The sequence below is a fragment of the Diachasmimorpha longicaudata genome, chromosome 17 (assembly GCF_034640455.1).
Source record: "Diachasmimorpha longicaudata isolate KC_UGA_2023 chromosome 17, iyDiaLong2, whole genome shotgun sequence".
Lineage (NCBI taxonomy): Eukaryota > Metazoa > Arthropoda > Insecta > Hymenoptera > Braconidae > Diachasmimorpha > Diachasmimorpha longicaudata.
In genome coordinates, this window is record NC_087241.1 from 4,631,775 (window position 1) to 4,659,203 (window position 27,429).

General features: G+C 41.4%; 7 protein-coding genes across 17 annotated transcripts; 3 read left to right on the forward strand and 4 right to left on the reverse strand.

The window, feature by feature from the left end:
• The first annotated feature begins 74 nt into the window (after positions 1-74).
• On the forward strand, positions 75-9,175 carry LOC135170671 (transcriptional activator protein Pur-beta). 8 transcript variants are annotated; one of them, XM_064136700.1, is made up of 9 exons: positions 75-614; positions 691-745; positions 821-1,097; positions 2,325-2,369; positions 4,797-4,915; positions 5,002-5,104; positions 5,548-5,678; positions 5,855-6,082; positions 6,490-9,175. In XM_064136700.1, the coding sequence occupies exons 3-9, from the start codon at positions 1,061-1,063 to the stop codon at positions 6,733-6,735; spliced, it is 909 nt and encodes a 302-aa protein (XP_063992770.1). In that variant the 5' UTR covers positions 75-614; positions 691-745; positions 821-1,060; the 3' UTR covers positions 6,736-9,175. The 8 variants fall into 8 exon arrangements, with proteins under 8 accessions (XP_063992770.1, XP_063992768.1, XP_063992769.1 ...); XM_064136698.1 differs by having other exon boundaries at positions 75-745; XM_064136699.1 differs by having other exon boundaries at positions 691-1,097.
• Positions 9,176-11,570: 2,395 nt separating this feature from the next.
• On the reverse strand, positions 11,571-12,914 carry LOC135170670 (uncharacterized). Its single transcript, XM_064136692.1, has 2 exons — positions 12,556-12,914; positions 11,571-12,389 (listed from the first exon to the last, which is right to left on the reverse strand). Exons 1-2 carry the CDS (start codon positions 12,763-12,765, stop codon positions 11,571-11,573), a joined length of 1,029 nt encoding a protein of 342 aa, XP_063992762.1. The 5' UTR covers positions 12,766-12,914.
• A 54-nt stretch (positions 12,915-12,968) lies between these two features.
• LOC135170676 (pyridoxal phosphate homeostasis protein) lies at positions 12,969-14,494 on the forward strand. The gene is made up of 4 exons (XM_064136709.1): positions 12,969-13,107; positions 13,215-13,569; positions 13,684-13,925; positions 14,131-14,494. The coding sequence occupies exons 1-4, from the start codon at positions 13,012-13,014 to the stop codon at positions 14,197-14,199; spliced, it is 762 nt and encodes a 253-aa protein (XP_063992779.1). The 5' UTR covers positions 12,969-13,011; the 3' UTR covers positions 14,200-14,494.
• Positions 14,365-17,155, reverse strand: LOC135170681 (myosin regulatory light chain 2). Of its 3 annotated transcripts, none has more exons than XM_064136715.1 (5): positions 17,006-17,155; positions 16,103-16,336; positions 15,736-15,916; positions 15,053-15,128; positions 14,365-14,962 (listed from the first exon to the last, which is right to left on the reverse strand). In XM_064136715.1, exons 1-5 carry the CDS (start codon positions 17,006-17,008, stop codon positions 14,809-14,811), a joined length of 648 nt encoding a protein of 215 aa, XP_063992785.1. In that variant the 5' UTR covers positions 17,009-17,155; the 3' UTR covers positions 14,365-14,808. The 3 variants fall into 3 exon arrangements, with proteins under 3 accessions (XP_063992785.1, XP_063992787.1, XP_063992786.1); XM_064136717.1 differs by having other exon boundaries at positions 15,053-15,125; positions 17,006-17,154; XM_064136716.1 differs by lacking the exon at positions 17,006-17,155 and adding an exon at positions 16,589-16,741.
• A 134-nt stretch (positions 17,156-17,289) lies between these two features.
• Positions 17,290-19,685, reverse strand: LOC135170673 (uncharacterized). Of its 2 annotated transcripts, none has more exons than XM_064136703.1 (7): positions 19,282-19,685; positions 19,112-19,222; positions 18,962-19,039; positions 18,767-18,847; positions 18,357-18,551; positions 18,213-18,296; positions 17,290-18,142 (listed from the first exon to the last, which is right to left on the reverse strand). In XM_064136703.1, exons 1-7 carry the CDS (start codon positions 19,413-19,415, stop codon positions 17,914-17,916), a joined length of 912 nt encoding a protein of 303 aa, XP_063992773.1. In that variant the 5' UTR covers positions 19,416-19,685; the 3' UTR covers positions 17,290-17,913. The 2 variants fall into 2 exon arrangements, with proteins under 2 accessions (XP_063992773.1, XP_063992774.1); XM_064136704.1 differs by having other exon boundaries at positions 19,287-19,683.
• An 18-nt stretch (positions 19,686-19,703) lies between these two features.
• LOC135170651 (uncharacterized) lies at positions 19,704-24,684 on the forward strand. The gene is made up of 12 exons (XM_064136655.1): positions 19,704-20,066; positions 20,137-20,359; positions 20,510-21,178; positions 21,345-21,794; positions 21,896-22,135; positions 22,265-22,606; positions 22,675-22,849; positions 22,987-23,370; positions 23,461-23,547; positions 23,626-23,760; positions 23,848-24,122; positions 24,195-24,684. The coding sequence occupies exons 1-12, from the start codon at positions 20,039-20,041 to the stop codon at positions 24,565-24,567; spliced, it is 3,381 nt and encodes a 1,126-aa protein (XP_063992725.1). The 5' UTR covers positions 19,704-20,038; the 3' UTR covers positions 24,568-24,684.
• On the reverse strand, positions 24,556-27,380 carry LOC135170666 (negative elongation factor A-like). The gene is made up of 4 exons (XM_064136683.1): positions 26,994-27,380; positions 26,316-26,702; positions 25,759-26,236; positions 24,556-25,681 (listed from the first exon to the last, which is right to left on the reverse strand). The coding sequence occupies exons 1-4, from the start codon at positions 27,201-27,203 to the stop codon at positions 25,164-25,166; spliced, it is 1,593 nt and encodes a 530-aa protein (XP_063992753.1). The 5' UTR covers positions 27,204-27,380; the 3' UTR covers positions 24,556-25,163.
• Between the last annotated feature and the right edge of the window lie 49 nt (positions 27,381-27,429).

The window sequence follows — 27,429 nt, forward strand, 5'->3', positions numbered from 1 at the left end:
CACTGAAGGTGAAAAAGCGCCTGATTGGTCGACGCCAGTGGCCGTAGATATTGCGATTCGCGAGTTGAATCGCGAAGGACACGAACGGGTTATACACCGCAGGCATTACGTGTCTACCCCCTCCCCGCACCCCGTGCCACCGATGTGTGTGTAAATCCCCGCGTTAGTGTTGGTGAAAAGGAACCCAGAATGGTGGCGGTAGAGGAGGTGAAGGCGCGAGGAAGGTAACCAAGAGGCCAGCAGGCCCTAGCCCCCGAGGAGTAACGTTGAGTCGTGAGGCAGAACGAGCGTGCGATAGGTAGCACAGAGTGGCCAGCAGGCGCGACGTGGTGGTGGTGTGGTGGTGGTGACGACTGGTGCCGTGGACGGTCGGCGGGTCGGACGGCCGTGGTGTGTTTGAAGGAAACAACTAAAAAAAAAAAAAATCATTTTTGTGTTTTATAATTTAACCCTCAAACGGTGACATCCCCCTCACGCAGGAGTCAACCAGGTGAACGAGTGATCAGTGTTTGTTTATCGGTTGTTAAATAAAGGTTACTCTGCATCAGAGTAAGTGGTAATCTCGTTAATTCAATACATTGAAATGAACACACCGAGAAATTGAGCAACTGGAGGTGGGGAGAATTTGATGCGGTGAATTTTTTTTTATTTGTGAATAAATAATAATAATAATTAATTGGATACTGCCAGATACACCCGGAAGGAGTTGTCCAGGGCGTTGCGGATATATTGTTCACTTAAAAAAGTGAGTTAAAAAAATTGAAGGGGCAAAAACGGGGGGGAAAAAGTGAGACAGCACATAAAGGAAAGTGATATATAGATCAAGTCGGGAACAACTGGGTGGTCGAAGTTTGGCCAGCAGTGAGGACAAGTGTGCCGGGAGTTCGGGGGAATATACCTCTGGTGACGTGCACGAGACGCGAGGAGAGAGATAAGAAATCAGTGGATAAAGTATTTGGAAAAAAAAAAACAACGCGCCAGGGGCGAGGGGGGAGGAGGAGGTGGAGGAGGACATTAATTCGCCAGTTTACCTCAGGAGTCTGATAAAATATCATAAATCATGTCTGACAGGGAGAGCCTGGACGATCAGCCACAGAGTGAGTACAGTCAATCAAATATAAACAATTAGCTGTCACTGTTATATCAGTTGTTGAATGAATTCAGTGAATAATAATGTGCGGATGAAATATCGTGTACAAGGCGGACATCTTTTTTGGAGTGAGGAACTATTCACGGGCGGGCGCGGAACGGCTGGCAGTGGGGCCGAGGGGGATGAGGCTGAAGGCCCCAGGGGCGAATTATTTCAGTCGGTTAATATTCAGACGACATTAATTCGTTCATCAAAGGGTTAAAAAGAGTCTGTTCTCATGTTGAAGAATCCAGGGGCTTTAATTTATCTGTTCAGATCAAATTCACGTCTCGTGGTGTTCTGTCAAGACATCGGAGACTTTTCGTTTCTTTTCTGTTTCATTTGCCTCTTCATTTTTTTTTTTCAATATTTTTTTTAACGGCTCGTAGGATTCAAGATGGCCGACGGAGTATATCAGCGAAGGGAGCCCCCTCTATCTTTGTTCTGGGCGGTTTGTCCATCTTCCATGCAGAACTTTGCCAGCAGCAGCAGCACTTCCACTTTGGACTTCTCCACTTGCCCCTTCTCCTGTTCATAATTTTTTTTTTCCCTTCGTTTTTGGTGCCTGATATTTCTCAGGAAGCGCCCTACTCCCCTTCGCATCTTGGACTCGTCAGCGAATTTATTTCATTTAATTTAGTTGATTATTATTATTTTTTTCTTTTTCGTTCCTAGTCTCTTTAGTTAGAGCCTTCAAGGTCGAGCTACGAAGCTCTGTCCATAAAACTGACTACCTGCGGGTCGTGACGTAATACGTGATGTTCAACATAACCTCCCACCAATGGCTTTTGTCGTTAGTGCGTGATATACAGACAATGGAGACAAATAAACAATAGACGAGTAGGGGCGATTTTTTTTTTATTGTTAGAATGAGTTTCATTCGGTTGATGAGAGGAAGAATAATTTCTAGAGTATTTTTCAGTCGGTTGAGGAGCAATTTTAGAGTGGAGTAACTTGTTCAGGGGACACTGTTGAGTTTGGGACGATATTCCAGAATTTTTTTTCGATACACCAGTGCGATTTCCTGGGTCAGCGTAATTTGGAATATAGTACTCTCGTGAAAAAAGTTGACGAGGAAAAAATGGACCGATCTGAGTGGGAGGAAAATTATCCACAAAAAAATATTAAAGGTTCTGCTTGATAAGGGTTGACATGTTTTTACAAATTTTGCTGACTGATGTTGTTTTATTTTCAGAGTATGGAAACCCTGGGGGAGACAGTGGAGGGGCTGATTTCGATGGTGAGTTGATTTCAATTATCAGATCCATTTCCCTATTTTAATACTTGAGATTACACTACTCTTGTTTCATTTTTAATTTGTCAACAATATCAAAGAAAATAACGTAGTTATTCCCGTTGACGTTTGCTTACCCCACGAAGTGTTGTAATCAATTCCCTCGTCTTCACTTCGCTCTGTCCTTAATTAGGGAAATTATTGAAAAACAGGAAAATTAATTTCCTCTTGCACAACTCCTCTATTTTATCAATTCTTTCCCTCCCATTTTTTCATAAACATCTAGAGCTTACAATCATCCTCATCAACGACTCCTGATTCCTCCCAAAACCCTCCACCCCAAAAATTCAAATTTTCCCGCGTCTCCGTGTACCACAGCCGCGCTCTGCGTCACACTCTGCACTCGCCAATCCCCCCAGGAATCTAAAAATAGCTGTGAAAGCCCCAAAGCTCCAGTGATTCATCTTCTCCAGAAAATGAAGTTCTCCGAATCTACTCAACAAAACGACTGTCCCTGAGAAAATAATTCACCTCCGAATTCCTGGCGTCTTCAACCCCTCTCCCCCTCCCTCATAATCTCAAAGGGTTGCAAGTCGCCCTGAATAAACAGTCTCACTCCCTCATAAAAAAAAAAAAAATCCCGAGCATATTCTCCCCTGGATAGTCAGCTGTCCGTTGTGACGTCACAGGCTGTCTGACGAATCTGGAGTACTGGGTGTAGGGAGAAGGGGGTTGAGAATCACGTGGCCAACTGGTAGCGTCACGTGGCGCCTGAGTGGGACCAAGAGGCTAAAGGTGGGGTTGAACGATAACGGGTATTGAAATCATCCACGAGAGTTTATTCTTCTCCACTTGATACATCAGAAAATCGTGAACTCCATCCCCCTGACCACCTCCTCATCTCTCCCCCCCCCCCTCTCCCCCCAGCCCCTGGGAGTAAGAGACATTCCACAGGCATGACGAACATCTCCATGAATGATCCAAACGTCATCGGTGATTTTGCGTTTGACGACAGACTAGAGCCAATGTACGAACGAGAGTAAAGGGAACTGATGACCGAGCTGATGGTGAGAAAAGAGAGGAGACGAGTTTGAGAAATCCTGTATTACTCGATACAAGAGAGGGATAAAAAAAAAAAAAGTCCCTCCCCCCCTTCTTCCGAGGAGGTGGGGAAAGTGTGTGTACTGCAAACGCGATGTGTCATCGCGCTGACTACGCACGGCCATGCTTCACCACGTAAACGGCATGACTATCCTCCGGTCAAGTTAGTTTTGTCACTGTCGTTGATGGTGAGAGACAGTGATTTGTTGGTGTATCGTTTATCGGTGATATTGTAAATTAATTGGCTTTGGGAACCGATGGTCCATCACAATTTACATGAGTTGGTTGATGAACGGTGATTATATGGAAGGGAAGACAGGAGATCTGTCGGTGATGACGATGAGGGATGAGAAGGAGAGCATCATGGATAGAATTCAGTACTGGCATCCAGAAGGTGATGATTTTTCAACTGATTATTGTGATTGAGAATTGAGGGGGTTAAACGCGTGTTGTCCGCGTGGTGGCGTTTGCGCAAACACAACGGGGTGAATATATTCCCCCCAGAGCCCACCCTCATCTCACTTACCCCGTCGCCTTCAGTCGGATGCAGTTGTCATTGAGCTAGGTCAGGGTGCAGCAAAGTCGCGCAGGCAACTGCAGAATCGATGATACTTTGTACAATAATTGTACCGTGATTATTTTTTGGGGGAAGAATTGGGGGAGATAATTGTCGTTAGGGGACAATTGTCGGGGGGTAAAGGTGAGGGAGGGACGTAGAATGTCTTGGTCAAGGGGAATTGATGGTACGGTAGCATTGCAATGGTGACTTGGGTGAAGTATCGAAAGGGATGGAGATAAGGGGTGACAGGAGATGATGTGGGGATGACGTTTGGTTAACGATTGACGGCTGGCCAATGCCAGTCGATTTAGAAGGTGGAGATTAATTGGGATTAAAAGGACAGGTGAAGGCTTGGATATTGATAAATCACGTCATCATGTTCAAGAGCAGAATATTCCAGGGGGATCTCAGCCCAGTGACCATTCAGGGAAGCCTACAGCAGGCCAGTACGTAAACGAACAAGTGATTGTAGTGATTACATTGGTGTTACTCTATGTGACATGTTGCAATGGGGTACAGTGGGCCAGGAGGGTGGGCGCACTGGGAAGTAAGAGGGGTTCGTTGAACCCCGGCCGCAGCTGTTATTGATCGAGGACTAGCAACATGGCTCTCTGTCCTACTATTCTCTCCCCCCCCCTCCACCCCCTGTCCTACCTCAAACTACTCTCTTTGTCTAGATTTTCTGGGTCAACCTAGAAATCTTGGTTTTACGGGCACCAGAATCGGTATTTTTTGGATAAATCATCTGATCATGTAATTGTCATTTATTTCAGGCCAACATGGGCAGCAGAGTGAGCAGGAGCTTGCGACGAAAATGCTGCAGATACAGAGCAAGCGGTTCTACCTCGATGTTAAACAGAACAGACGCGGAAGGTTCATCAAAGTCGCTGAGGTGAACGTTTATTGAATAGTTAACTGGATGAGGAAAACTCGTGGTAAATTATTTCCTGATTATTATTATTTTTTTTCTTGTTGAAGATCGGAGCTGATGGCAGACGTAGTCAAATATTCTTAGCCCTAAGTACAGCGTCAGAATTTCGTGATCATCTGTCGACGTTTAGCGATTTTTATGCATCGCTAGGTACGTATAATTTCACATTATCGATTGATTATTTTAGTGATGTGGTGAACCGAGATAAATCGGTTTTCATTATTGATATTTTTGCATGGATATATTTTTTTATTATTCATGAGCTCGAAACTCACAGATTTATGCAGCTATAAAAAATAAAATTTCCAATAAAGTAACAAATATGATCGATAACAATAGAGTCGTAAATCCCAGTTGAAATTGTCTTGAGGTTAAGGATGAGTATCTGGGGACTTATGGGAGATGGAAAAATAGTTGTCTGAATATTTTTTGTGGAGTTAATCGCGTGCTCCAACAAACGTCTCCAGGAAAAATTCGTTATCTCTCTTAAATTTGGAAATATTTCTGAAAAATGAGGCACGTTATCTCGGTTTATCATTTTGCTACGAATTTTAATGGCGGTGATCGTTTAATCACTGAATTAATGAGAACAGGCCCTCCCAATCCGGAGAATGTGCCCGACGATGGAAAGCTCAAGTCCGAGATGATGGTGAAGGACAATAGGCGATACTACCTGGACCTCAAAGAAAATTCCCGCGGTCGTTTCCTGCGGGTGAGTCACCCTGTATGTACCAAACAATATGAGTATGAAAAAAAATTATCTGTAGTTAATGAGAGATATTGAGACAAGGTGATCTGTATGAACTTAATTAATCGGCTTTAAAATCCTGGAATTTGTATTTTTTTTCATCGATGCGGTGAAAATTTATTTTATCGAATGGGAAATATTGCGTTTTCAAGGTGTCACAGACGATAACACGGGGAGGACCTAGGACACAAATAGCAATACCTGCCCAGGGGATGATTGAGTTCAGGGATGCATTGACGGATCTGCTCGAGGAGTTCGGCATCGACGACGGGGGATTCAAGGGCGATTTGCCGGAGGGACGTTACATGCGCGTGGACAACAAAAACTTCTACTTTGATATTGGGCAAAATAATCGCGGTATCTACATGAGAATTTCAGAGGTAATTAGAGGGGTTCAGGTGATTACTTGGAGTAGAGTAAGAATAAATTTAAAAATAGTATATTAATAAATAGGGAGGGAGCGATATTTTGTGGACGAGGTTTTTCTAATGGAGTTTCAAAATATTATTTTACTGCTGTTGTGGCAGGAATTTCGAAAAAATTGTGATAGTGAAGGGAAAAGTGGAAATTCAACTCGTGAATTTTACTTTCACTTCTGAGAATTCTAGATATCATTGAAATATGGAGAATTATCGAGCGCTAAAAGACAGAATTTTGTTGAATTTTTCAGAGAAATCGGAATTTTTTAACTCCAGGGAACTCCTAATTAATTAAAAATTGAAGATCACAGTTATATTCTAATGGTTAAATAGCAAATTAATAAATAATAAATCATTTTTGTTCTCAGGTGAAGACAAACTTCAGAACGGCCATAACGGTGCCCGAGAAATCCTGGTCTCGGTTTCGTGATATATTCGCCGATTACTGTGAAAAAATGAAGGAGGGTGGTGGTGTGAGTATGGGTGGTATGGGCCCCGGTAACGTAATGTCCGATGTTAAAGGAACAGGCAGTGGTCAACAGACCTCATCCCCATCATCCACCTCACAACAGCCTAACCCGAATCCAAATTTAGATTCAAATTTGATCAAGTGAAAAAGGCTTTAACTTAACCAACAATATGAGAAATGATAACGAAATGAAAAGCATACTAAGAGATAAAATTTAAAATCATAAAAATTATTTTAAACAATATCCATTGAAAAATGATACCGGTTGGATACAGAGTGACGAATGGAAGAGAAAGAAACTCGTATTCACGTCGTTCATCGTTTATATTTTCTTCGCTATTGTCCTAATTTTCATTGCCAATATCATTCAATCATTATCGCATCAATTCGATCCTCTTCACGTCACGGGGATGAAAGTAATTCACGAAAAAAAATTTTTTTTCTCTCCACAATTGTTCGGGTACATTTCCATGTCAAAGAATAAAATTTAAACAAATTTAATCGAATTAAAAATGTTGATCGTATGAATTTAATCAAACGTTACGTTGAGGCAATTTGAATTTGATCGTTAAGATTTTATGAATAACGAGAAAAAAAAAATATAAACTGTTATCATTGTTATTCGACATGGATTAAAAGCCTAATTTTTTATTTTTATTATATTTCCGTGAGACATATTGCATAACGGCAGCTTTATTCAACTAATTAACAAAGGGACTTCTACCTCGACTCTCAGCAGATTAATGAACTGTTAGTCTCTCAGGCATCGTCATTAAACAATAAATATTAAATGAAAGAATCGAGCCAAATGGAGGAGCAGATTGCAATGTCCAAAAATTCATTAAAATAGAAAAATTCAATCTATTCATTGAATGAAGTTAATTACTCTGACTTTAAGTCAACAAAAAAATGGCAAATGAACGTAAGAAAAATTCAAGGTGAAGGCAATTCGTGGGACGAGTTTATTTCTACATAAAATCAATCGAGACAAATTAAATGAAGAAAAAAAACAATGAATACGCTTTCATTCTGCAATGCTGTGCTAATATCAACAATTTCAATAATGAAATAAATAATATGTAATTGCGTTTCCATTCTAATTCACAAAACATCAACACCAAGAACTCTGACAAAAAAAAAATATAGGAGTGGAACGACGATTAAATGTTTAAATAGTATTTCGCGCTGGTGCGGAATCCTTAATCATTAATTATTGATTAAAAGTAGTTGAGGTGAATTGTATATGCATTACAGATGGAATAAAAAAAAGTGCTATTTAATTCGGAGCATGGTTTTCACGGCCCGTGCTTATTAAAGATAAAAGAGCAGATGAAAAAAATAGAAGAGAAAAACTAATTAAAAGTAATCATACAGAGGGAGATGATTAAAAGGAAAAAAGGAAAATTTATTTATATTTTAGCTGTTTGAATTATTATCGATTCCAATTAGATAATTTTTTGCATTCTCTTATTATACATTTAATTCCCCCCTTTTTCTTTCCAAAAAAAAAAATAAAAATCAATCAATTTCGGCTGGTCTGAATTTATCTAGTATAGGAGAATATTAAAACAAATTCGATAATATTAAATCATTCACAATAGGGACATCGTTATCTCGGTCAAGAGATAGTGATTAAGAGTGCGAAAGAGATATTAACTATACGCATGTGTTTTGGCTTCGATCAAGAGCCATCAGGATATTCAATTGCCTGCCACATCATTATTTACCATTATTTCCAATTCAAATAAATCAATTCAATCCTGTCCACAATTTCAATAAAAAAAAGGAAGATAAGGAAAAATATTTAAACGAATCTCTTGATCTGTTACTTCCAGTCACACAAATGTCCAAGCTTCATGTGTGTAATAATCCCCATAAGTCACGGATTTTCACAAATTAACCCTCCCTCCCCTCTCCCATTTCCACAATTACCTAAAGAGAAAGATAAATAATCCAAGCCAAGAGATGGAAAAGATGTGCATAATAGATAAAGAAAATACTAGATAAAGTGATGAATGAAATAAAAAAAAAACGTGCAGGCATAGAGATATTTAACAAAATGTTCACTGGCGCAGATGGTATGACACATTGTGATCTATATAAAATTAAACAAAGCATCAACAAGTAGTAAATATTTAAGGTATATATATATATTATATATATATATATGTTACGAATAAAACTTTAATGAAGGAAGAGGAAAAATTGAGATATATGAAACACGAGAAAGAGTGATGAGAAAAAAAAAAATCGAAACACACGATACACATTACACTTGCGGTCTAGGGATCTCGCTGATTGTACACTTATCGAAACACTAAATAATTACATTGGGGTGATGGAGTAGGATATGAAATTACACATTTAAAAATGACAGAATGACACCTATTCGAGAGTACCATTGTAACGTACACAGAGCAAGGACAGGGGAGTGAAGAAAGAAAAATAATAACAATTAAAATAAATAAAAAAATGTGAAAACAAGTGGACGACTACAAACGTACCTTTATCGCGGATATGACAAAGAGTTAAAATACGTCTCAACTTGGACGATTAAAGAAAAACTATTAAGATGAGAAGAAAAATTGAGAGGAAAAAGATACTAAAATGATACACGACGCTCCTGCCACGCAGCGAGTTCTTAGACAGCTTTAAGATTAATATTGATAAATTATAAATAATAATTATTGAATAATAACGATGAACTTTCTATATGTTGAATCGTGTCTAGTGAGAGAAATGAATTAAATGATTAAAAGATTTAAAGTAATAATTCAATGGTAAAATGACGACGATGATGATTATTGCCACAATTTCATTAATTAATGAATCATTTCAGTTTGTAATATTCAATGATTATGGTATATGTTCTAAAGTTATCACTTTATTGTCCATTGCCGATTTAGTTTGGTATTTCTGTACTAACTGATGGAAAAGTTCACTGATAAATGACAAAAGCAGAAGAACAACCCTAAAAACTCGTCAAAATAATGAAAAAAAGCTGGATGTTTCGTTGGCTGTTTTCCATAATGTTACGGTTGATGATTCATGCATCACCGTTTAGCCAATTTAAATGTTAAAGTGATGAAAAGTAAAAAAAAATAATAAAATCAATAATTAACAAAAAAAAAAGATTTAAAATGTAGCCGAATAATTGCGATGGCTGTTTTCACGCGTGGGGTTACAAATAATTAATCAACAATTCAACGATCGTCGTGACAATTGATAAATACTGCTGCTGTCGTCACCGATACTTGATAATCATTTTGAAAAATCGTGAAACCATGAATATGATTTCTCCTCATCTCCAGTGAATAAATTTCAGCAATAAATGGAACACGTGCTTCCCCACGCGCGTTAATTATAGAGAACGAAAAATTGTAAAAGCGAATAATATACGATTGACTATTGTTTGTCTGGTAAACAATTTGCTGCCGAACATTAACGAATTCTGCGATTTATTATAATCTCAAGAGAACATTATATCACATTAATTAATATGATTTATTATAATTATCGTACTGTGGTTTACTAGTTATAATTTGATGCTACTCAAGCTTTTTTGAATTTTTTTTTCTGTTTCTCTTATTAATTCATCTAGTCCCGAGCGTTTCATCTAGATTTTCTTTCCTTTCCACGAGCTTTCAACTCTAGTTATCAATTATTCTCTTGCATTTTTTTTATGTATTCGTTCTGTTCTGCTTCTGACGTACCGTGTTACAGTCAATAATTACATTAAAAAAAATAAAAAATAAGAAACACGAGAGACCACGAACGATATTAAAAACAATTAAATGTAGAATAAAATTTTTGGGAGAAAAGTTTATAGACAATTAAACATCGTGTGAGTGAATGTAATGAAAATTACATGAGTAACACACATTATGTTTTTACAGTTTATTCCTGAACAATAATGAACAGAAAATTTATGTATTTGCGTGACAGAAAACAGTTCATCATTAGAATAGAATTAAAATATTTTGTTTTTCCCTGGTTGATGTAAGAAAATTATAAACAAAAAAAGGCAACAGAGAATTTTTCTTTTATAATAATTATTCGTGTGTATATTTCTACCCTCCCATCATGTCGAAGCTGAGTTAAAGGACAGGAATGGTCCAGTTAAACTATTCAAAAGATCGGTTACAAAATTGAATTATCTTTCATTAATTGTGTATTTTTGGGGGGACAGGTGTAGGGGTATAATTGGTGATTAAAATTTTATAAATTGGATTTAAAAAAAACGGATGGAAATAATTCCATCGAATGTGCATGGATTCTGCGCGTAGAAAAGAATAGCACGTCACTGCCATGTTCTTAAATTTCAACTGGAAAATTTAATTCTTAAATTAAAAAATCCTCCCCCTCCCAAGTCTCTCGAATTTCCCAATTAATTGCGTACAAAAATAACTCGCTGCATCGAGGGATGAAAAATTAGTGAATAAATTCAGGTGCAAGAGCGTCGTGAGGAGAAAGCAATGAAGACGTATGAAATATATATATGTAAAAAAAAAATAATGGAAAGATAATTCGTAGCACTGTAGTATGAGTGTTCAAACGAAGAATTAATTAACGATTAATTAATGAAGAACAAGAGAATCACCTTTCCGTTTCCTCTGACAGCACACAGTCGAAGAAAAAAAAAATAATGATGGTGATGGTAGCTACAGGCCTGAACTGTTTGTTAAATAAACAAAAAAAATAAGAGAAGATAATTCATTTCAATGAAAAAATGTTTAGTGTAAATGTACACAAGCGATTAATTCCCAATCGCACACGACGTACACGAAAGCGTTTATTCATGAAGAGAATGAAACAGAATTTATGATTAATTAATTACTATTAATGAGAAAAAAAATTTAAAGATGTACTTTACTGAAGAATTGGGTGGAAAATAAACAGCAGATCATTGGTTTTAGATAACTCGAGTCTACGTTTTTTTTTTATTAAAAAATTTTATTTCATTGATATCTGTACAATTTATTAAATAAAAGCTCTCACGTAATTCGACAATTCCTCGAGCCAATTTGGATAGTGTAACATTAGAATAAAAACTTGCTCTGTATTTTTTAAGTACATGTCACCGAGTGACTTGAGAATATATTTCTTTGAACTTTCAGTGTGATAATTACTGTCGATCCTCAGTAATGACACGTGTGATTGCATGTGCGTTGGATAGAGATCGAGAGACATATTTTTACTATCACGACGAGACAGTACATTTCTCAATACAAATTGAATGTAATCAATCACCAATAAAGAAAAATCACAGTGTATGAATAATTGTTTGAGAATGTTAGAGGCCAGTTGAAAGAGCCTCGAGGACGAGGAAATAAGAATAATCATTCTCTCGAAATTGTCTGAAGTGGATAATTCAGTTTTAGTTTTTAACCTGTCTAAATTCAAGATGAAATTATCGATGAGAGGGGTCTCGATAAATTGTTTTGCTTTTATAATGTGGAGTTTATCGGTGAGAGAGGGCTGTAGGTCTAATTGATCTCGACTAGTCAGCACATCGTCGACGAAATCGTCAGCCTCACTACAGGTCAGCTCAGAACCCTCCACTTTTTCGAGGAATATTTTTAAATGAGGGGTGTAAACTGCGTTCTGCTTCGATAAATTAAATAGTAATTTTCCTAATTTGACTAGATTTTGTGGAGTGTTGTTTTTGTTCTGGAGAATGTCTCGGTTGAGGTATTTTTTCATCAGAATGAGGATGAATTCCGACATGTTCTCACTCTGGTGGAAGGTGGGGTGAGGGCTGAGACCCTCAGGGGGCTGGATCCAATCCCTCATGAGCTCCTGCAATGCAAAGGAACAAAACTCAAGGAACTATCGACTATTTATTCCTCCAGAAGAATTTTAATTGAATATATTATAAACAAACATTGAGGTCTTTGGAGTTCAGTGAGGCAACAGAACAAGAAATCTTTCTTCAAGACCTCATTAACTGAGGATTATCCCTTACAATTATCTGAATTCTCGCTGAATACCTTTGATAGGCATCTGGAGACACTTTGTGAGACAATAACTTGCTCAAGGAGTTCGCAAGTGCACTGATCGACGCCTGATCGAGCACTGGAAAGCTATCGACAGCTTTCTCGATTTTTTTCTTCTCGAGATCTTTCACAACACTGGCACAGCTCTCGAATATTTTTTTCACAATTTGTTGATCCATCTTTGGATAATTTCCCGGTCTTCATCTACTGCTGACCGGGTTTGTTTACCAATTAAAAAGGTAGGTTATGTATCAGCTGATGAAAGATCAGCTGTTATCAGAATTGGAGGTCCATGTGCCCGACGATGAGCATGCGCAGTGCTCCTGGAGCATCATGAAACCCTCGTGTCATGGATTATATCAGTGATAACAGTGAAAAGTACTTTAATGACTCGTCATTTCTCCCTTGACAAGTGATTCTCTCGCATGATCAATTCCTCGAAGCTCAGGATGGTCGACATTGTTGGGAATTTAAACCTAATTAAGGACAAGATTTCGGTCGCCTGTTCCAGAAGACCACCAGTGAGTCATCAAACTCATCAGTTAATAATTCTGAACTCTGACAGATCAAGAGTGAAAATTTATGTTGGAAATTAATTGAATCGTTTGATTGACTCGTCAATCACTAGGAATTTTCCAATGTCACCCCTCGTCTTGTTGCTGTCAGCAAGACAAAGCCCCCTAACCTAGTAATATCGGCCCTGGATGCTGGACAGCATCACTTTGGCGAGAACTACGTCAACGAGCTCGTCGACAAAGGCAATCACCCGGACATTAAGACGAGGGACATTCGGTGGCATTTCATCGGGCACCTTCAGAGGAATAAAGTCAACAAGGTCCTGGCTGTGCCCAATCTGCACGTGATTGAGACAGTCGACAGCGAAAAATTGGCAGCTGCCATTGACAGCAGTTGGCTGAAGTTCAGGAAACTCGAGGATGATAAACTGAATGTTATGGTACAAGTTAATACGAGTGGAGAGGAAGGTATTTTGGCTTGACATCTGTCAAACTGATTTTATTTAATTGAAAATTTTCATTTTATCTCGATTTCCGTTATATTTTTATTCATTTTCTCGTAAAGTGGGAATTTTTTTTCAGAGAAAAGTGGCTGTGATTTGGGACAGACATCAGCATTAGTGAAATACGTCATCGAGAGCTGTAAAAATCTCAATTTCATGGGTCTTATGACCATCGGAGCGTACGGATATAATCCGGCGAACGGTCCAAACCCAGATTTCCTGTCCTTGGTAAAATGCAGAGAGGATGTATGCAGAGAACTGGGATTGGATATAAATAATGTGGAGTTGTCAATGGGAATGTCAACAGATTACGAACACGCAGTGAGTATTTTCGTTAACAAACACTCACATAATTGGCAGAACGACATAAATTGAATGCAGAAGAACGACCTTTCATGGGGTATTGAGAAATAAAGGGGACAAATAAAAGTAAAAACATCAATAACTCTTCACAATATCAAGTTGACTTTTCCTGGTGCCCTCCTGAAATAGACATCTCAATATAAATTCCCTTCTCCTGTTTCAGATTGAACTGGGGAGCTCGAACGTTCGAGTGGGCAGTGCAATATTTGGAGAGAGGCCTTCGAAGGCATAAACAATGAATCTAAATTAGGTGACGATTGTAATTAATTAACTTATCTAACAATTCAGCTGGAAAAAATTGTATAGTGCGTTGCCTGGGTTTAAATACCTGGGCGTGGACTCCTGGCGATGAGCCAAATCACTGCACCCCTCCCCCAATCAAATAAAGACATCCAAGAACTTTTAAATAATTTTATTTATATGAATAAAATGGAGAATGGATGAAGGAAGCCGCGAAGCCCCGACGTAGGCCCGCGATGATATTTCATTCTTAGAACGAACCAAAGAAACGGAGAAATAAACAAAAAGACAGGGGGATGAGGCGGGAGTTGGGGCCATGGATAAATAGTTAATTTAACGTATAATATATATACACGAGCAATAATCCCCAGTGACACCACCTGAGCTGTGTAACGATTACAAAATCATCGAGATAATCCCCGGGTGCCACTGTTACGTGTCTGCAAGTCGGGCCTGCCGTTAAACGAGACTCAGCTTGAATTCAAATGGTATTTCAATCATCAAAAGTTAAAATGTATTTTAATATTGATCATTTGTTTTTTTTTTTCAAAGATGTCATTGCAATGGGAAGAAGTGATGTTTTATCAGCCTATTGTACAGTTTATTCCTCGTCATCGTCGCCCTTTCCTGTCAACATGTCGATGAGACTGGGGGTGTCAATGAATCCTTTCTCATCGATGTACATGTTGTCGAAGGCGTCGTTCACTTCCTTGGCGGTGAATTTGTCGCCGAAGGTCATAAGGGCGTGCCTCAACCTTTAATTAAAGTCGTTCGATTGTTGAGAAGTTTTCAGAGGGGAAATTGAGGGGGAGGAACAGGGCTTTTTTGGGAATGAAGGGATTTACCTGTCGCCGTTGATCTTTCCATTAACGTCGAAGGTGTTGAAGGCCGCGATGACGACGTCGTCCTCATCCGATCCTGCTGTAACATCGCCAACGAGGCATAGTGAGTATCTTGAAACGGATAAGGGCCACACAGGTACATACAGGAAGACATATAGAGTGCAGGGAATTGTCGGGCAAAACACGTTTCCACGACACGTTATGGGGACACGATTTTTAACACGAAACGAACAGCTTAATTGTAGTTTCAGATACCGGGGGATTTCAATTCTGATTTTGTTTATTGCACGTGGGACAAACGGAAATTAAATTTCCTGGGAGAAAATACTGGGGTTTTCTGGTGAATTAAGGAAACTCTAGGAATTCAATCCGATTCGGTTCGAGGGTAAAATGCAACAATAAGGGAAAGGTAGGTCACAGTTTCATACTTCAAAGGGTATCATTCACTTGCCTCAGGGGATGACACGAAACGATTGGGAACGAGTTCGAAAATCACGAGGAAAACACGTAAGATCGTCACAGATCTAAAAATAAATATTGAAAACTCAAAATTTAGAATATTCTTTTGCTCGGAGAACTGCGACTTCCGGGTTGGTCGGGCCGACTCTATATAGAGCTTCCAATACTCCTGCGTGACCCTTACCCGTCACGTATTTTTTTAGAGCCTAATAATGTCTCGTACGCACCTCCCGACATGCGGTTGGCGAAGAGGGTGAGTAGTTGGGTGAAGTTGATGGGTCCGGGTACTTCCGCGACCATGTCGTCCAACTCTTTGTCTGTTGCGAGACGACCCACCGAGTCGAAGGTCTGACGAAGATCCTCCTTACCGATAACACCGTCCTTGTCGTGGTCCATGAGTTGGAAGGCCTGGGCGAGGGGATATTTTATTTATTTTTTTTCACGGAGGTCTTGTAAATAGAAAGATCTTGACGATTGACTTGATCGACAAAAGTCAGGATAATTTTTCTTTAAAATAATTAATTGGGATGATGGAAGTCATTCGTTAGCTACGAGAAAATGGACTCCTGTTCGACGGTTCGCGGGTAACTTTACCTCTTTGAATTCTGCGACCTGTTTCTGCGAGAACATGGAAAATACACTGGATCCAGCGCGCTTCGCCCTCTTGGACCCGCGGCTGCTGGCGCGAGCGGAGCTCGTGGGTGTCCCCGAAGGGCTCTTTGACTTGGGCTCCTCCTTCTTGGGCTCTGGCTCTGGTGGTGGTGCTTCAGCAGCTGGTGCTGGCGCCTCCTCCTTCTTCTTGGTCTTCTTCTTCTTCTCCTTATCCGCCTAAACAATTAAATATCCGACATTCAAAAGAAATCCCCTCACATCGCGAATCAATGAATTTCCAAAACCGCCGATCCCCAGGTTTCGATCATTATCTCAAAATCTAAGGGAGACAGGAAAATTTTCATCGATAACTTTTTTGTCCAGCGAATCCAGTGCTACACAAAGTGTTACCACAAAAATTTCGCCATCTCCCTCAGATTCCATGATAAATCGAGTTATCTCGGGCTATCACTTCGTTGTTGAACTAACCATTCTGGATTCTACTCAAAACCGGAAGAAAACTAAGAAATTTACGCGAACGTCGAGGAGTTCGCGGTCGGACTGAAGACGACTGTCGAGTTGCCGAACCCCAGTCCCGGAAAATCGTCGATGCGTTCTCGGTATCGTGTTTTGGTGGGCCTAATAATAGGCCTACCCCCACGACAGAACCCCCCATCCCTGTACGTATATAGACCGATCCAGATAAAATAATTTTCACTCCTCTCGAGTTACCGATATTACGTAATTCTCGAAAATTTTATTTTAACAATCCTCGTGCTGAGTCGAGCCATTCACTTCACTGTCTCCCATCACCACGTGATAATCACAAAGGTACAGCAATATTATTCCAATTATTTATCGTCCGTCACAATCACCCGCGCAACGGCCCTTTCCTCTTCTACTTACCATTTTGAAGTTTCGAAAAAATCAAATGGATGGTAGCGAGATGGTTAACACTAACCAACTGGCGAAAATATCGAAGTGAACTTGACTAAGTAACTTAGCTACCCACTACCCCCACCATCAAATCAGTTAAATGCGAAGGGGGTTGCTCCGCCCGTCTCACTAAAATCCTACGTACTCATCTGACCATATTTAGTGCGAGCCGAACTCAAAATAGCGAACCCTTACGGACGTTTGGTTTCGACTAAAACGGTTTCAGCTCAGGAGTTGTTCGCTGCTCGAGACTCACGGAAAAACTTATTAATTTCCCCGTTTTTCTTTTCCAATACCGTTGAACCTACATTTTATTTCGTATGACTGAGATTTATCAATTGTTTATCGATTATTGATGACCAGCTGATTCCCAACTCATTGATTCTCTTCCTCCACCTTTTTGGAATAATTATTGACGTCAGGAAACATTAATATACTCGTCCTTCATTGATCTGATCATGACATTGATCTACAACTAAAAAACAATCTAAAAATTAAAGAATTGAATTGTTATAAAATTTTTGAGGAGGCTGCGAGATAATTCCAAACGCCAGAAATTATTTACGAAAAATTCCTCATCGATAGGAGAATCTAAACCAGAACTGACATTTCCTCTTTTGAAATATCTATTTACAGATCAGTTTTTCGAAAAAATCAGAAGTTTCCGAGACACATGAGACATTTTCCTCTGGCTTTAAATTTCATCTGTGGAAAATTTCTGGTACCAGAAAAAAATGTACCAGACCAAAATCTCAATGTCTCATTTTACTTCAGAATTCGGGTCAAGAATTTCTATTCTCGTAATGTTTATCTCGTTTTTTTTTTTATTCATTTCTCCGTAGAAGCTAACACTTCGTGAGGTAATCGGCATCGATAATTTAAAGTGTGGCCCTTTTGCTGGGTTTTGATGCTGTGTTGGAGCATTTGACACAAGTGCTGAAGGTATCGCACACGTGGCTGGCCGTTGTCTTGCTGCTAACAGGTCGCTTCTTCCTCCTGTCGGGTGTCTCACTGGGATCTGATGCCAATTGAGAGGTGTCTTGATGATTTGGCTGGTGGCCCAACGGCATTGATGCACTTCGTGATGTACGAGTCACTCGGTTCTGCCTTTAATCGAGGGAAATGATTAATTTCAGTGAAATCCTGAGTCATTTCTCTGTCCAGGTAGATCGCTTACTCCGTTCGCAGATTCGCCACTCTCGGCTCGGATTTTGACGACATTCTCATGGTCCTGGGGGATGAAGAGTCCTCCCAACATGATCTAGGGGAGGGTATAAAAAAATTCTTGAAAAATATAGGGAACGTGGAAAAAATCTATTACTGATAGTCCGAAGAATCGTAGCCGTCAGAAGTGTTTATGGTATCGTTGGATTCTAGAATGTCAGGTGATGCAGACCGGAAGCCCGATGTTGACGAGTAGTTGGACCTAGTTGGCAAGTTGTTGAGCAGGGGCGGCATGAGAACCCGGTGATTCACGCCTGTCCACCAGACCACACCGTCGTAATTCAATTGTTGCCTTTTCAAACGATTTTCAAGACAATTTTAATGCACATATTTTTAGACGACGAAGGAATGTAAATGCACGAGGACTAGTAATCGTTTCGCGAGGGGAAGAACATGCGTTTGCGAGGGGGCTGGGGTGGAAAATCAAAATCAAAATTGTATACGAATTTTAGGAGGATAAAGAGGAGCCAGGTGACTAGCAGGTAGAAGAAGTAGATTGTTATGTACAGGTCTCGATGGTCTTCACGGACTTTTAGTTCCTCCAGGGGTAGTTCCGGGGATTCGGGGACGTCCCTTTCAGCTGGGGATCTAGCATAAATGGAGATTGAATTGTACCTCTTTTTTATTGATAAAAAAAATTCTGAAGCGCACGATCATTTTTTTTTATAAATTAATGAGCGAAGCCCTGAATGAGCCACTCACATATCTTGAGAAATTCTCCGCTGATACGCCAAATTGTCCAGATAGTCAGGCTCCAAAACCCTCCTCCTCTGGACATATCTGTAACTCCTCTCTGACATATTAATAACCATTTCCCCTTGAGATATCCCGGTGCCGAATGAAAATACTCACGAGCACTTGGCGCAGCTGCACTTGCAGAGCCCCCTCTTCACCATTCTACACGCCTCCAATCTTTTCCGTCGTTTCCTCAATCTCTTGGTTATCACCTCCCTCTTGGCCCTCCTGCAATATTCATCTGTCAGTCCCAGGAACAATCCGAATCAATCGTAAAAATTAATTACGCTACTCGGCCCATCCAGCCTCCGACGAAATTCAAAGTATTTCTAGCCAAATGCTTCATAAAATCGAGAGAAATTATGTGACCGATGGACACCAGGAGTTGGCCAATGGGCAGCTGCTTCCAGGCCATTGTCATGTACAGAATTCTTCAAACAGCAATTTAAATGTTGTCTGTGGGGGTTATAAACATTTTAAAAAATACGAAAACGTCAAATCGGGGAAATAATTGACGTTTGATTTTTATTGGGCGTTGGAGGTAGTGGAATTTATTTTTAAACGCTTTAGAATCGTCGGAAATATCGAACCGTTAATCCTCCGCTGCAGGTTCATTTCTCAAGTAGAAAATATTTTTTCCAATGGGCCGGAAAAAATAGTGATGATTTTTAATTATTTATGCGCCACACGTCAATAAAAAAATGGAAAATAACGCGATTTTTCACGAGCGACCAATTTGCCCCACAAGTCCATATTCCCCACCCTCTCCAAGCCCCATATTTTCCATTAAACATTCCCTGGAGCGGATTAAAAAATAAATAATGAAATCATCAGTGAGTCTTGTCCCCCCAATGAGATCGAAGTAACGGGTTTACGCTCGTCAAGGCCCCGCTCCCCACTATGGTCCCAGTCTGACGGGGCCCGAGAATAAGAAAGTCCCGGAGTAAAAGTGGACACGAGCTGCACAAAACAGTCGAGAATGAACAGCCAGGAAGTGCGTGATACGCATTCGTTAGTCATGAGAAATCGAGACTCCACTTGAATATGTTTTGGTTTTTTATTCTGATCTTCGGTAAATTTTGAGACAATTAATTTATTAATTTTCTCGGTTGTTCATTAATATTTGCTCCTTCCGGGTCCAGTGGGCAGTGGACATGGCCTCCGGCTGGCTGCCTACGTATCCTCTGGTGGACTTCACGGAGAAATTCGGTTCGAGCCCGGAACTGCTGGGGCCCTTAGAATTCGCTTGTCATTGAAGGCCACTCTCCAATATCCTGATCAGCAGTGGACGTGGGCTGTCACCAGATTTCCCGTCGACTACACCAGGATCGAGGATCGATGCAGCGATCAGCACCTGGGGGAAACGTATGTGATTTTTTGAAGCACACAAGGTTCACTGGGAACTCGGATTTAATTTATTTATAAATTTCTCTATTTATTTTTAACAAAATTCGCTGGACAATCGTTTCCCAAAGAACCAGGTTCACCCTCGACATTAATATTCACTTTCCCCAGGATAATTGACCTCACAGAGCCTCTGGGTCCCCTCACACTCCCAGGAAACGAGACGAGTGTCTCCGAAATCCCGAACATAGCTCTGACCGGGGACCGGGGCCTCTGGGGTAAAGGGCTCGTCCTCCGGGAGATCTACACCCCCCGAACGATTTGCGCCTCGATAACAGTCCTGGAGAGAAACGCCGAGAAAAATGCTGAGGCGCGATTCAACGGACCAGTCGCCGGATCCGTCTGGTTCCGGTGGCTGGGGGGGACCGCCGGGGACTCCACCACGGACACGATAATCTACGCCGATCTCCATCACACGTCCAAGCAGAAGCTCCAGAGTGTCGCCTTCACCGAGCACAGCTGGAAAATCTACGTGACTGATATATTCGACTCGGGGACAGACAAAAGCGACTGCAGAATTCTCCAGAGTGTCTTCGATCCCGATGACCTGGGCTCGGGCAGGTCCATTGGAGATGTGGACTCCAGACTGGGGAAGATCAGGGTCGCTGTGGACACGGGGAAGAGGTCCAAGACTGCCTACAGAGATCCTGTAATCTCTCTGCTGCCTGCGGATCTTCTCGGAACGCACCGATCGCTCTATTTGGTGGTTTTCCATCCCACGCATCCGGATTCCGTTCTGGCCTGCGCCAGGATCAAGAATAAGAAATTTTTGTTCGCCAAGTACGTATCATCCTGACGCTCCATAACAGAGATTTTATTTTCTAATTTTTGTCTTGGAAAAATAATTTTTTTCGTAAGTTAAATATTTTATTTTCTGAATCACTCCCTAAATTTCAAAATCGTTGAAAGTTTTTAAATTACAATAAATGTTTAATCGATTTTCTAGGAGTTTGGTGTCCTCCCATGGTCTCAAAGGTGACCTGACATTCACCCAAGAAACCCCGTACCACCCGACCTGGGTGAACGTCTCTCTGCACCCAATAAACGACCTGGAAACCCGTCTACGATATGAAACAAAAATCGCAGCTTACAGGATTCACGAATTTCCCCGGGATCCTCGTGACACAAATCACCAGGTGGGTACTGAGTGTCTGACCACGAGAGAGCTGTATAACCCCAGGAAATTGGACGTGAGCACAACTCCCCCGGCTGGATTCGGAACGCAGGATCAATACGCGATTGGAGATTTATCGGGAAAACTCCAGGGGAGGAGGGAGGGCACTCAGCACCAGGATATTCTTCCTGGGAGTGCGAAGCTGAACGGGATTTATTGGGATATATTTCTACCGCTGTCTGGAAGGCACAGTGTCCTCCACAGGTCGATAGTACTGCACAAGTGAGTGGATTATAATTAAATTTATTGATTAACATCTTCCCCGTGATTATCTCCTGGAATTATTGATAATTTATGGTTCACCAATGGTTTCATTTGTCCAGGTACAACGAGACTGATAATAAGGGATTGATCCCCTGGATATGCAGTACGATATCTCAACATTTATCCCAGACAGCTGGACAAATGCCAATGCTGACGGCGCAGGCTGTATTCAAATACCCATTGGTAGGAAGAATTTTATTTCGTCAGCCGCAGAACGAGCCTGAGAGTGACACCACTATCATAATCGAGAATTTAATTCACGCTGACGGAAGTGCACTCAATAATTCCGCCGAGCACAGGTCAGTCATCCCCAGGAATTACCCCAACATTTTTTCCCCAAAAAACCTCACAGAATTTTTTCTCAGCAAAAAACTCCAGAGGTTCTCTTATTAAAAAATCCCATAGAATGTCTTATTCATGTCCTCCAGGTGGATGATCCACGTCAATCCTCCTGGCAAAGACTACTACAACTGGACAGCTCGATGTCAAAGTGCTGGTGCCCCATACAATCCCCACAAGGTAGACTGGGATCCAGATCACCCGGAGCGTTGCTCCCACGAGGAAGTGAACCTCTGTCGTTTGGGGGATTTGTCACGTCATGGAACGCTGGAGATTGCGGGTCGTAAGGCCGAGGGGCCGAGGATCAGTAGAAAACTCTTCACTGATTCATCGCTGCCTCTGTCCGGTCCGAATTCCATTCTGGGGAAGAGTCTGGTGATATACGACGATCATGGACCTGTGGCCAGGGGCGAGAGGCTCGCTTGCACGATGTAAATATTTAAATTATTAAATAAAAAATATGAAGAGCTTTGGATTCACGAAAGAATTCTGTTGTCAGTATCAGCAGAGTCTACAGGAGAAAAGCAGTCGTCAAAGATTGGTTTGGAAACAGTGAACATGTTAGAGTTCATGGAAAATTTGAGTTCATTCAGCAGACGGAGTACGATGTTACAGACGTTGAAGTCATGCTGGAGGGTTTGGAGGGAAAGACTGGGGCATATCACATCCACATGGTACAGTAAAAATATCAAAAGATCGAATTTCGTGAAAGAAATCAATTAATTCTAATAATCATTAATTAATTCATCAATCGGTTTTATCGAATCGTCAATCGATCAGTCAGCAGTTGAAAGACCTATAATTTCCCCAGACCCCGGTAGAAATGGACCTGGAATTTCCCTGCGAGGCGACGAGCCTCTACGACCCCTACAACCCCCTAAATGTCACCAAGTCCCTCTCGCTGTCCCCAGGCGAGGGGACCACGGATCAGTACGAGTTGGGTGATCTCAGTGGCAAGTTCGGAACCCTGGAGAAGCGCAGGAGATACATCTCCACGTACAACGACACTCTCCTCCCCATATTCGGGTACCAGAGTATTTTAGGAAGAAGTATAGTTATTCATAAGAAGGATGGGGACGTGCGATGGGCCTGTTCCAGCATCGAGAGGGGTTACGCACCCTCGGAGGCGAGAGAACTCAGGGCAATTGCCTCGTTTCATCATCCGCAGGGGTTCGCTTTTGGGTACATGCGAATGGTATTTTAATTTAACTCATTGGGATGAATTAATATGCAGCATTAGAGTTGAAAAATAACATAATTAGAATGATGGATAACGTCTTTATAGACCCAACTCATCTACAAAGACGGGAGTCAAAGCGAAACGATAATTGAAGTTAAATTGAGGCATCCTGGTGAACGAGACAGGAATGTCGTGAGTTATCTGTCTCCACTATTCATGTATCAACACTCAATGACGGTCGAGGGTGCATTAATATCTCGGTTATTTCAGACGAGGAACCACAACTGGGCGATCTACGTCAACCCAGTGGGTGTTGATGCCACAGTTAAAACTAAGGCTACACGATGTGTGGCTGGGGGATACGTATGGAACCCCTATTTTACGCAATTGGCAGATCCCCTCAATGTAAATTTCATTGTTGCCAAATAATATTTTCTCCCATCTCTGAATAATATTTATGTTTTCGCTACGATGACTCAATTTTTTTGGCAGGAGGATCTTTACAGGCAGGAATGCGGACCTGATCAGCCCCTCAGGTGTCACGTGGGGGATCTGTCAGCAAGGCTGGGGCCTATTGACATTGGACTGGGGAGGAGAGTCTTCAGTGACGCTAATTTTCCACTGGAGGGGGCTGTGTCAGCTCTGGGGAAGTCCATTGTCATCAAGGACCAGAATTTCGGGTCTCAACCTTTTGCCTGTGCCAATATCGAACCTGATTTTGATATCGTCAAATATGCCAACATCAGAAGACCTCCACGATTTGTTGTGTATGTGGTTTTATTATTTCTAATTGTCAAATATTTTGCAATCGTTGAGTTTTCGTTTATTCCATCGTCCAGAGCTCAATTCCTGGAGGACGTGAGGCAGATTATGGGGATTCCCGAGTGGATGCTGTCTATCGACAACAGAAAAACAAAAATCTTGCACTCTGGTGCGTGCATCCAGTTCCTGCTCCACTTTCGCGGGCCAATAGCCAGCAGAATAGAGCAGGACTTTAGCAGGTTGATATCAACGGGAAAGTTAAAAGAGCCCAGTCTAGCTATACCCGGATGGAACCAACCAAAACGAAAGACCACCCTGGGCCACCGACAATGTGGCACTCGTGATCCCAACGACAAATCCTTCAAGTCCCCAAACTCCTCACCAAAAATTCACCCCTCCCTCATTCTGATGCTAATCCCCCTGATTAATTACGTGTCATTATCAATATAATTATATTTTATTTGAATAACAACTTTACAAGACTTAATTCCTCACATTTGTTAGTTGTAATATTCGTGATGCCTTGAGGAAAAAATATAAGTTACGAACAATTTAATCCTTTCATCACATGATTCGTATTCATTATATGATAACATATATAAGCGATAATTTTCTCTCCAATAGATTTTTCTCAAATTGAGATCTGATTTGTTTATTTAGGCGATTTGTAAATATTACCGAGAACGTCCTAACTACCACGAGCTTTAATTTTGTCATAACTGATAAACGATAGTCGAAAATAATAATTTTCAAATGTGTCAGAAGCCCTTGTGCCAAAAAAAATCGTTATTCAGGCGAGGACAGAAACTTTGAAAAATGATTCGATAATTACAAAAATTATGTGCGTAGAGAAGAAATTCATCAGCTGTTGATGAAATTTTAGAACTGATTCTTCTGAAAAATAATGTTGACGAGTGAAAATGTCCGCAATAGATTCCCGATGATTGCACATGTTCACGAATATCCCGATTGTCTTCGTTTTGCTTTTCTCTCATCCCCTGGCCCTGCAGTTCCATCAACAGCTGATGAGGCCATGAAAAAAAAAATTAATTCGATGCTGTGGCAGTCGGAGGCGCTGTAGGGGTGCTCGTGGTGACTGATTCCTCGGTGACAACCCTCCTGTTCTTCTTTATCCTCTTCCACTCGCCATTGGTGTAGTTCATCTGGAAGTGGGTTTCAACAAGCATCGAGACTGTAGTTCCATCCGGCTGGCTGACATCCTCGACTTTCTCCGAGAGCATGACAGTGACGATATTTCCCAGCTTTGGACAGGGATTCTCCCTTGATCCAGCCATGAAGCCGAGAATGAGGGCCTTCTCGGGTCGAGTGACTTTGTTGGCTGTTCGGAACATCTCCTGGGCCTCCAGCATCTGTTCTCTCGTGAGAGATAAACCCTTTCTGGTGTTTGCGGCATTTGCTGGCGGTGGATTTGTCTGAATTCGAATTTGGGTGACAGTCTGAGCTGGACGAACTGTCTGAACACCCACTGGGCTGCTCTCCACTGGGGTGATCGTCGGAGTGGGAACTGGCGTGCTGGGGGTGGCTGGTGTACTTGGTGTTGTCGCTATAAATTTAATTCAATTTATCAGTCCCATAACCCACTAAAAACCCCTCAAATTGTCCCCAGAAAAATAAACTTACGAGTCTGAGGTGTAGCAGGTGTCGTAGGCACAGCAATAGGGGTAGTCGTAGTGGTATAAGTCTGGGTAGTCGAGGTTAATGTAATGGTACTGGCTGTAGCTGGTGTAGCTGGTGGGTTGATAGGAGCCAGTCCCTGAGCATATTCAGGTGTGGTGGATGCTTCAGCAGGAGTAGGACTGGTCGTTGCAGCAGCGGCAGCTGCTGCCTGCGCCTCTGCTACCTTCTTCTGCTGCTCCTCCTGCTCCAGTATTCGTTTTCTCTTCTTTGCCTGGGCGTACCCCAGGGGTTGCTCTGTAATCTCCAGTAGCTTAATACCCCCGTCCTTTCGACTTCTACTGCTGATGGGGGTTCTGGTGTACATCGAGGATGGAGTTATCGCTGGGGATCTGAAGCCACTCGTTGGAACTCTGCTGGGAATGCCCTTCAGGGGAGTTGTGTCAGTCATCTTTCGAGGCATTCCTCTACTTCTCACTGGAACCTGTTGGATATTATAATAATAAATAAAATAAAAATACATAAATGGATGAAATAAAGAAATCGAAGTGATCTGCACATACCGTTGGGGTAGTGCTCTTTTTCAAATTATTTGCAGCATCCACACTCTTCTGTAGCAATTCAGCCCTGAGTACTGTACTCTTGGGCTTTCGTTTAAGGGTGAAATGCTTGGTTGGTGCTGGCTGCTGGCCCACCACTGATATCAGGGCTGTTTTATTGAGGTAGTGGCACTCCAGGGGTAGCATCGCTGGGTCATGCTGCTTCTTCAATAGTTTACGAAGATCGTTGACGAGCTCACCGAAGATTGGACGATGCTCGTCGAGGTCTGAGATGTCTGTGTTCAGGGAGCCCGTCGAGGGGAAGGTCTTCATCGCTTCGGCCAACATCGATACCCATAACTCGCTGTCCAATGATGCCACTTCGATGATCTCCTCGAGTTCTGCTCGCCACTAGGTTTTTTAATAACATGGAAAATGTCAATCAACACCTTTTGTATTTATCACATTCATTCAATAGTCAAGTCACGTTGGGACTGATTTTTATCCCGCCATCGACGCAGATGGCGCTACAAAATATTTTCAAAGTGTATAAACCCAAAAACACAAACATATCCGTTCAATTCTAACCCATTCTGACACAATAAAAGCTTCAGAAAGCCCTGAGCCCCATTAACACGTAGTCCATCCCCTTGACGCTATCTTCCCCGATTGAAAATAAAGCAGTGAATGTTGATGACTTACCTCTTCAACATTGCGCCGTGGTATGTGAAAGAAAGAAAGGAGTAATTTCAGCTTGACCTGCGTCTGTAGATCGGGAAAACAGTCCTTGATGTTTCTCAACACTTCAGCATTCAACTGAGAACAGATTGAGCTTCCTGTCCAGCTATCGTTTGACGTTCCCAATTTGTTATGAAGCCACAACGAAGTATCACTGTCCCTCACATTCGCCATATTGGAAGATGTGCCAGTGTGCTATAGCTCACGTATAGATATAGTCCGGTGTGTTATGTATCTTCACTAACACTAACGACGGGAGTGGCGGCTTGGTAGAAGCTAGGTCCTCCTCCGGTAGGGAATCGTTTGTGAATGACGAATATGGAGTTTGGCTCGTTTGGATATACCACAATCAGCGAATAAGATCAAATGAAAATTGTGTTTACCCCCCACTCCAATTCTA